The 10,098-nt window shown below is 42.0% G+C and overlaps 1 protein-coding gene across 1 annotated transcript in view; it reads left to right on the top strand.

Annotated features, from left to right (window-relative positions):
- Positions 1–928: 928 nt before the first annotated feature.
- LOC112216156 (carboxy-terminal domain RNA polymerase II polypeptide A small phosphatase 2) overlaps positions 929–10,098 on the top strand; it is a 34,246-nt gene continuing 25,076 nt past the window's right edge. The window contains exon 1 of the mRNA XM_024375935.2: positions 929–1,523. Within this exon, the coding sequence (XP_024231703.1) occupies positions 1,463–1,523 (61 nt within the window). The 5' untranslated portion in view covers positions 929–1,462. The remainder of the gene's footprint in view (positions 1,524–10,098) is intronic.

The raw sequence follows: 10,098 nt of genomic DNA, 5'->3' as shown, positions 1-10,098 counted from the left end.
GAGCTGATTTCCTGTTAATTTCATGGTCTTTTATGTCCCCCAAAAAACGATTGAAAGCGTTTTTTGGGGAAACCCTGACATAGAATATCAATCAAAAACCAAATAACTAGGTGATGAAAACGGTCCTATAAATGCCGTTCTAAACGGGTTGAGCTAGGCTAATTTTAGCCTATGATGAAATTATAAAATGTGGATTGTAATCAAACGATTAGTGCTGCCACAAGGTCAAAACATAAAAGTATGCAGACTTTATATTCTTCAGTTCAAATATTTCACATGGCAGTAATTTATTTTGTCCTCAATTGCCGCAGATAGATTATCATTTTTGGCAATAGGCCTTTGCATAGGCTTCAACCACATAGGTCTACTACTTAATGTATATATAAACTCGTCTAAATAAGCATAGTCTACGGATATTAAACAAATTGGCCGTGAGCCATATGCTTTATCGATAATGGGCGCATGTCTCTGCGCAGGCGTTGCTGACTGACGCCTGCCAGATTGTACAACGTCTGGATAGGTAGGCCTGTATCAGCTAACCAAATGATATGTTATAGTAATCTGTCAATCGATGACACAGCACGCAACCATTGGTTGATGCATGCAACATCTGAGCAGGGAACGCAACCAAACATGGTCATTGCTAGGAGGGAAATTCACTTCAAAAGCCCCCCTGTTCCTAACCTTAACCTAATTATCATAACCTAATGCGTAACATTCTACGAAAAGTCCAATCGGATGTTAATTTGACAAAAGATGGATCCCTTCTAGCCTGGACCATCAAACCTGGCCATATACCCTGCGACAACTAGTGAACACAGGAATGCGCTCAGAACGAACTCCGAAACGAGTTGAGAAGAATGCCTGTGGTACTCCCACTTCTACGTGATCCAATCCGCGACGATGAGCGGTTTCAAGGCGCCCCCAAAATCCCCAGAAGAGCAAAAACAAAGCGTCATCCAATATACTAAAACAATCATTTATTAATCAGACATATACACATTGTTCATTTGGACCAAGATAAGGAATTATTTGACCAACGTATTTTCAGTTTTCGTATAGTGGATTATGATCACTCAAGGTTGTTTATCAGTATTAAGGGGAACTTGAAACCGCACCCTGCCCCATTTCCTCGGTTGTTTTGCTTTTTTCGCCTGGATTCTCCATGTTGGAGTATTAGCGAGGTCTTTCCTAGTGTTAGCTAGCTATCAGAGGGGACCGCAGCGTTACACTAATACACTTCATGTTGAACGCATGAAGCACACTGCCTAGCTTGAACTAGGAAAGATAGCGGAAGCTATAATTGATACGAGAAAAACCAATAAGCTGTTTTTATTGGAATATTTTCGGATACCAAACGCAACGGGTTGGTAAACGTGATTGCTAACCAGCTAGCTGAATGTTGAAAGTACCTGCAAATTGGGGTAACGGATTGGACATTGAGGGGCTGTGCATTTGTTAGATGGAAAGTTCTATTATCACTCAAGTGCAGAAAGAAGATAGTCAACTGCCGTCCAAAACAGGTAAGTCCTCGTGTTTATCCGCTCAGTGAGATCACTTTCGCAATGTATAATATTGTTTGTTGAAGCGGAAGAAGCCAGCCAACTGTCGCGCGAGCTAACTGGTAGGCGCTGCTAGCATGCTAATAGCTACACGCCAATCATTGGCTTGCGCCCGTCTAATTAATGAATTTCAGGTTTGAGTGAGTTTTGTCATGTGAACAAGTTATTGGTAAATGTGTTTGACATTACATGTACGACATGAAGATATTCCAAATGCTGGTTGTACTGAATCAGATTTGCCACTGTGTGGGTGTCCATTTTACATTCAGCATGCGAGTCAAATAGTAGAACGTGACTCGTTAGTTCGTTACGGGTAGCTAAACGACCATCTCGCAGACGATAGCGTCAGTCAGGTATAGGGAACCTCTGGATAAAGTTATTTTAACAGCAAACTAACTAGCGAACTACGTTGTTGGAAAAACAATCGATTGTAGCCTATATTGTGAGCCACGTAGTAAAGAACTATATCCATTTATTTTTTAGTACTTTCAATTACGTTTGACATTGTTTCACGGTTTTTCAATTGAGACAGACACGTGGAGAAAGTTTAGAAGTTACTAGTTGTCTGGAGTATGCCTGGTCAGCTTATTTTTCCAGACAGTAACATAATTCTTTTGTTTGCAATTTGTCATATCGGCTTGTATACATTCATTTGTTTGGCTCGGATGTAGCTACTTTAAACCTATGGTCTGTAATTCAATTACATCTGTCAAAGTAGATGCTCTTTTAATAAAACAGAAAAACATTGGTAAAATTGTCTACTTAATTATACTTAAATACCTAAGCATTACAGAAAGTCAACATAAGATATGGTTAATGCCACAGGCGACAAAGATGGTTACAATGTATGTATGTTGAGCATGTTTGTGCACGTTTCAGATGTCACCCCTAACCAGTACCCTACCCACATGTAAAAATGTGACCAACAGGCTTGATTCGGTCTTGTGTAGCAAAATTTGAAATCGTTTTTTTTATATTGAGTAGAGTAGACTCGGAGCTAGAAAACAGTATCATACACTACAGTTGAGGAACAATGGATAATGAATTCTGCTTTGAAAGTTGATGAACTTGTAACCTCACTTTTGAGAAAATGGCCTTTGAATGTTTTGATACACCTACAGGAGAACTCTTCTTGGTCCCATTCAGCATGGTTCACACCCTCTAAAGCCTAATCCCACCCATCTCTTTAAGGATTCCATGTACTGAACAACCAAAGATTTCAAGACTAAAGGCTGGTTTATGCTATGGGTGTGTTTGTAAATTTAATCTGGAGTGCCAGAGTGCGCTCTGGTCATTCGTAAACTCAGCTTTGTCAGATTGTCTGTTTGTAAATTCAGAGCGTTTCGCTCTAGGAGCGTTCAGGGCGCATACTGGACGCTCTGGCCGAGGAGGAGGATTGATCTGAGCATTCTCACTTAACAGCTGTCAAGCACCCAAGCTAACATTGGCTAGCTTGCTAGCTACTTCCAGACACAAATGAGAGAACAGTTCGCTAACCATTTTACTTGCCCTAGCATAGCTAGTTAGGCTGTTTTTAACTTATCCAGGGTGTTGGTTACTGCAACTGTGCTGCTGGCAACAATTTTAATTACGCTTTTTTTGCCAACGTTTCCTGACACCGGCCATATTCTACGGGTGTTGTGTGTTTGAAAAGTTATTCTGCGCTCTGGCACACCCAGACGAGAGTGCTCTGAAATCAGAGTGGATAGCCAGAGCGAATTTACCAGCTTCGCCTATCGACAGTTGTTGCAGTGACATAATGAAATTCTATTGATATGGTTACTTGCATAGTAGATAAGTCTTTTGTTTAGACATGTAGCTAGCTAGCTAAACAATTAACCATAATCGCAATTTATAACATTACTACCCTCCAGGTAGCTAACCAACCAGGTTCAATGTTAGCTAGCTAACTTTCGGCTATAACAACACGAAGTGACTCTGAGATATGAGTAATATAACTACACACAGATCATACACGTAACAATAGCTTGTGAGCCAACCAGCTAACATTAGCTAGCTACTAACAGTGCACTTTAACTTGAAATTAAAACAACTTTCTGACAAAATTAGAAATGTGTAATGTGAAAATGTAGCTAGCTAGACTGTCTTACCCAAATACATGGGTTGACGCTTCTCCCTCTGTCACGGATTACATGGTTGCCCTTAGTTTGAAGATGTAATACGGAGACTGGTGTTTTATGCAACAGCCTTCGGTGTGTTCTCTTTTCTACTGTGTCTGCATATTTACTATAATTTTTTCCATCTCCTTAGCTATCATATCAGTGCCACTGATTTCAAAACCCAGTCCTCCAGAAAGTGGAGAGCAACACTTATGTAGTTCTACTATGTGATATCGTTCATAAAAGCCACGTTCGAAATGATTACCTACACATACTGACCAGCTCATTTTATAGACAGAAGCGTGCTACATGGCAGACCAATCCAAACTCATCTCGGCATGTCCAGCCCACTCATTATCTCAGTCAATCATGGCTAGCGGGAAGGTTGCAGACTTTTCCTTTGGCTAAACCAACTAGGTTCGTAATTTAACAATTGTATTCATATTTACAGATGGGATGCAAGTTTAGTATTAAGGCACACAAACCTTCACATGTTCCAGAAGCCATTTCTGCCCAAAAAATGCATTTTGATTTAAATAATGTTTGCGTTCAAATGGCTCTCCTGTGAAGTAGTGACACGCGACATACGCTAAGTTTCCTGAAACAAGTCGCTTATGGTAATAGGATGTTGCAGCTCATATGAAGGCTCTATGTGTTGTTTATGCTCCTTCTCTGATCAGGATTAACCCTGGCCAAACTAGAACCCGGATGGGACTATGGGACTCCCAATCACTACTGGGTTGTGATACAGCCTGGAATTAAACCAGGGTCTGTAGTGACGCCTCTAGCACTGAGATGCAGTGCCTAAGACCGCTGCGCCACTTGGGAGCCCAGATGGGAGACTCCATATTTGTTTTTCAGATTGATTTGAGCTGCGGTGGGTAGGTGTTATTTATTGCATGTCAACTGTCCTTTGTTGTCCTGCACAGGTAGGCCTACATCATGTCTGACAGGCAATCAGAAAGCAGTTTATTGTTTTTCAGCAATGTAGGCTAGAGGTAGACCGATTATGATTTTTCAACTAGATGCCGATTTATTCGAGGACCAAAAAAGCTGATACCGATTAATCAGCCAAATTTTTTAGGTTTTTATTTGTAATAATGACAATTACAACACTCGACAGATGTGGCAGGACTTGTAAACTATCACAGATTACAAAGGGAAACCCAGCAGTGAGCTGCCCAGCGACCTTCCAGATGAGCTAAAGGCCTTCTGTGGGGGAAAATAATAAAGAAATCTATCGAAATATCTGCATATTCCTCTGTTTCAGCACCAATTGGTTGATCAAAAAAATATTCTGATTTTATAGATTATTTAGTTTTCGGAAGTATTTATGAGTCATGAACAGGTTGGAGAGCCTTTATGCACAAAATAAAGTGGTTTCATTCAGAAAATTGCCACATTCAGTTCTTCAACCCATGGTAATGTAAGATTAGTGTAAATATAATTATAATAGGTTTTAACCTCATCTATTGCTTGCATTTATCATGGAATTGTGTGATGACACGGCCAATTATCGTGTTATGCGTCGCTTTCAAACGGTTACGTCTTGGTCTGTGCTCCGCATCCGTTTAATTAGCATACATGTCTTATATTATCAACTGTTACTACTGACCCTAAGCACCAACCACACGGCCGTGACGGCGTTTACAGAGGAAGCAAATGAAGGTAAATTGAATGTTAATGTAGGTTATACCACCTGAAGGGAACTAACAGTAAATTGGCATTTGAATGAGTTTATTAGGCCCACTGACGGTCGACAATGATAGTGGCTAATATTTAACATGATTGAAATAGGAAACCGAAAAGTCGGGGTAGCCTATAATTAAGACATTCGAGAGTGCCCATCCCTGCAAGTACACATTTAAATTCTGCATAATGAGACAGCATTTCATAAACTTGGGGAAAGTTGATATGCTACAGTTTGCTGCCATTATGACTGGTTTCACATTTGTCTCCAGCAATTATACGATAAAATAGATCTAAAACAAGTGATTTCTATTTACAATTCTGTTAATCAAACAGATCTCCTCTAGACCTTATTCATGGTTTCCTCACGTGTAAAAGGGGTGTAATTATTTGGTAACTAAGTCAAGGTCAGAATATGGAATATCTGTAGACACACCTCCGCAACACCTTCATTTGTTCAAACTCCACCCCGAATAAATAGCAGATGAATAGCATGCTATTGTCATGGTCAAGTTCAAGGTCAGAATATGCATAGAGAGTAAAAAGTGCATAAAAAGGGAATTGCATTCCATTTACTCACGTTTATCTCTGGTCGGAATTCCCCACATACTACCCCAACAGACCCACAGATGACATGTTCTCTATTGCACTCCACACTGCCCTCACCCACCTGGACAAAAGGAATACCTATGTAAGAATGCTGTTCATTGACTACAGCTCAGCATTCAAAACCATAGTCCGCTCAGGACCCTGGGACGCCTCCCTTAACTGGATCCTGTACATTCTGACTGGCCACCCCCAGGTGGTGAGAGAATAACACATCTGCCACGCTCCTCATCAATAGAGGAGGCTGCTGAGGCTGCTGCCTCATCGGGCCCTGTAGGGTGTGTGCGTAGTCCCCTCTTGTACTCCCTGTTCAACCATGAATGTGTGGCCTCACACGACTCCATCACCATCAAGCTTGCTGACGACACAACGGTGGTAGGACTGATCGACGTTGAGGTTGTCAGAGACCTAGCAGTGTGGTGCCTGGACAACAACCTCTCCCTCACGGTCAGTATTGAAAATAAGATGATCGTGGACAGGTAACAGAGGGGCGAGTACATCCAATCCACATTTCTTTGGGCTGTAATGAAGCGGGTCGGGAGCTTCAAGTTCCCCAGTGTCCACATCACTTACAGATTAAAGGTCCTGAGCAAGTTGGATGACATTTGGAATGAAACCAGTTCAAAGTAGGGTGACTCAAGTATGGAAAATGACTGTAGCTGATACATTGTTAAAGTTTGATCATAAAGTTACTGGTCCCCTCCCGTGTCAAACACTTGGATTCAGGAGGCAGGCACTACCAAAAATTTACTTCATGCTTTATGTAACATCGCATAAAGCTGAGGATTATATACACCAATAGTAGCGTCTTGAATATGTACCGCCTTAACCGTCATTACATGTGCGCCTATGCCATGCTTTGGCCTTGTTTACAAACTACTAGTAGCTAGCTCAAGCAGAATGTGTAGACAATCACAGACTACAAAAATACAACAGCTATGTCACGGACAAGCTAAACACTTTTTTTGCCAGCTTTGAAGATCACACAGTGCCACTGACCCGGCCAGCTACCAAGGACTGTGGGCTGTCCTCCTCCGTGGCTGACGTGAGTGAGACATTTAAACGTGTTAACCCTCGCAAGGCTGTCGGCACAGACGGCATCCCTAGCCACGTCCTCAGAGCATGCGCAGACCAGCTGGCTGGTGTGTTTATGGACATATTCAATCTCTCCCTATCCCAGTCTGCTGTCCCCACATTCTTCATCATGGCCACCAGTGTTCCTGTACCCAATAATGCAAAGGTAACTGAACTAAATGACTATTGCCCCATTGCACTGTCATTATGAACGTTTTTGAGACTAGTCAAGGATCATATCACCTCAACCCTACCTGATAACCTAGACCCACTCCAATTTGCTTGCTGCCCCAATAGGTCCACTGACGATGCAATCACCATCACACTGTACACTGCGCTATCCCATCTGGACAAGAGGAATACCTATGTAAGAATGCTGTTCATTGACTATAGCTTAGCATTCAACAACATAGTACCCTCCAAGCTCATCATTAAGCTCGAGGCACTGGGTTTGAACCCTGCCCTGTGCAATTGGGTCCTGGACTTCCTTACGGGCAGCCCCCCAGGTGGTGAAGGTAGGACCCCACAAGGGTACGTGCTCAGCCCTCTCCTGTACTCCCTGTTCACCCATGACTACGTGGTTATGCACGCCTCCAACTCAATCATAAAGTTTGCAGATGACACAACAGTATTAGGCTTGATTACCAACAATGACTAGACAGCCTACAGGGAAGAGGTGAGTGCTCTGGGAGTGTGGTGTCAGGTAAATAACCTATCACGCAATGCCAGCAAAACAAAGGAGATGAGCACCCCCCCTATCCACATCGACGGGACAGCAGTGGAGAAGGTGGAAAGTTAAGTTCCTCGGCATACACATCACGGACAAACTGAAATGGTACACCCACTCAGTGTGGTGAAGAAGGCCTCTTCAAGCTCAGGGGGCTGAAGAAATGTGGCTTGTCCCCGAAAACCCTCACACACTTTTACAAATGCACAATTGAGAGCATCCTGTCGGGCTCTATCACAGCCTCGTACGGCAACTGCACCGCCCTCAACTGCAAGGCTCACCAGAGGGTGGTGCGGTCTGCACAACGCATCAACGAGGGCAAACTACCTGCCCTCCAGGACACCAACAGCACCCGACTTCACAGGAAGTCCAAAAAGATCAAGTACAACCACCTGAGCTACGGCCTGTTCACCCCTCTATCATCCGGAAGGCGAGGTTAGTACAGGTGCATCAAAGCAGGGACAGAGAGAGTGAAAAGCCGCTTCTATCTCAAGGCCATCAGACTGTTAAACAACCATCACTAACATAGAGGCTGCTGCCTACCTACAGACTTGAAATCATTGGCCACTTTAATGTTTACATGTCTTGGATTACTCATCTCATGTGTATATACTGTATTCTATACTATCTACTGTATTGTAGTCTTTGCCGCTCTGACTTTCCTCGTCCATATATTTATATATTCTTAATTCCTTTTCAAAAAGTTACAAGCTACATAGACGGCTCCTGAATCTCCTCTTCAACGAGGTCATCCTTGATCCAGCGCCATGTGTGGGGAAGCTGTGTGAGCTGTCCATCCCAGGACCCCGGTCTGCTCAGTGTGAGAGGCCTGATAAGGAGGCCATAGCTGCATTTTCCTTCCGCTACAGTCTTGGGTGACTGAAGTCAAGTGGATGATGGAAGCAGGGTACATGAGTCCTCCTCTCCCACTCCCCTCCCCATCAATCTCTGTAGTTGGTTGTAATTCACTTTTACACGAAATATCACATTTTGTTACTTAGTATTTTTTTCATTGGATGGGAGATGAGTGCTACAAATTGTACAAATCAATGTGTGCTGCACACTAGGGCAGCCAGGTGCCTATATTAGGCTTATGGCTCTAAGATTTAAAAAATGTTTTTACGTGAAATGTCTCACCATTATTTCTCAACTTTATTTCTAATGAGTGTTCATGTTGATTAATGTTTTGGCTATGCTGGCGAGTTGTAAATGATCAAATAAATGTCTGATCAATGTGTATAATTCTGAACATATTGTCATTTATAATGCTAATGCAGATGCACCGATAATTTGTCTAGTACACTTATTGTATGCTGTTTTCATGTACATTCCCTTATGTCTAAGCTTCAAAGGTGAATTCTTGTGAAATGTATCAGTGAACTATTCTGTAATTGGTTACAAAGCGATAGAAATGCAATTGTGTAATTCCTGTTTGTCTGATATCCAACAGTCCACGATCAACTCTGTTGACCATGAGAGCATTTTGCTGAGAGAATTGTTTGAGACATACTATTTAGGCTTGGAATGACATGTGCCCCATTGTTTACCTTGTTACATGGCAATGACCTCAAGGGCAAGCTCATGAATATAAGCTCCCCACCCACTCAGCTTGTTCTTTCAGGCATCCTGATAGTTGGAGATGAGAGGTCACATTTCTATTCAATTCTGAGCATTTTAATAGCGTAAAAAAAATGTAGTGGGTGATGTTTTGGTGCTTAACCTCTCGGGGATATGTAGGACGGTAGCGTCCCACCTCGCCAACAGCCAGTGAAAGTGCAGGGCGCCAAATTCAGAACAACAATCTCAATTAAAATTCCTCAAGCATACAAGTATTTTACACCATTTTAAAGATCAAATTCTTGTTAATCCAGCCACAGTGTCTGATTTTTTTTTTTTTTTTAAAGCTTTACAGCGAATGCACCACAAACGGTTATGTTAGGTCACCACTAACTCACAGAAAAACACAGCCATTTTTCCAGCCAAAGAGTCACAAAAGCACAAATATAGGTAGAATTAATCACTAACTTTTTATGATCTTCATCAGATGACACTCAGGACTTCATGTTACACAATACATGTATGTCTTGTTCGATAAAGTGCATATATCAAAAAATCTCATTTTACATTGGCGCGTTACGTTCAGCAGTTGTAAAACATGCTGTGATTGTGCAGAGAGCCACATCTATTTACAGAAATACTCATAAATGTTGATGAAAATACAACTGTTATACATGGAATTAGAGCGATACTTCTCCTTAATGCAACCGCTGTGTCAGATTTAAAAAAAACTTTAAGCAAAAAGCATAATCTGAGTACAGCT

This window comes from Oncorhynchus tshawytscha, linkage group LG02, assembly GCF_018296145.1.
Source record: "Oncorhynchus tshawytscha isolate Ot180627B linkage group LG02, Otsh_v2.0, whole genome shotgun sequence".
NCBI classification, from domain to species: Eukaryota; Metazoa; Chordata; class Actinopteri; order Salmoniformes; family Salmonidae; genus Oncorhynchus; species Oncorhynchus tshawytscha.
The sequence above is the reverse complement of the archived record's forward strand: the minus strand, read 5'-3'. Positions and strand labels throughout refer to the sequence as shown.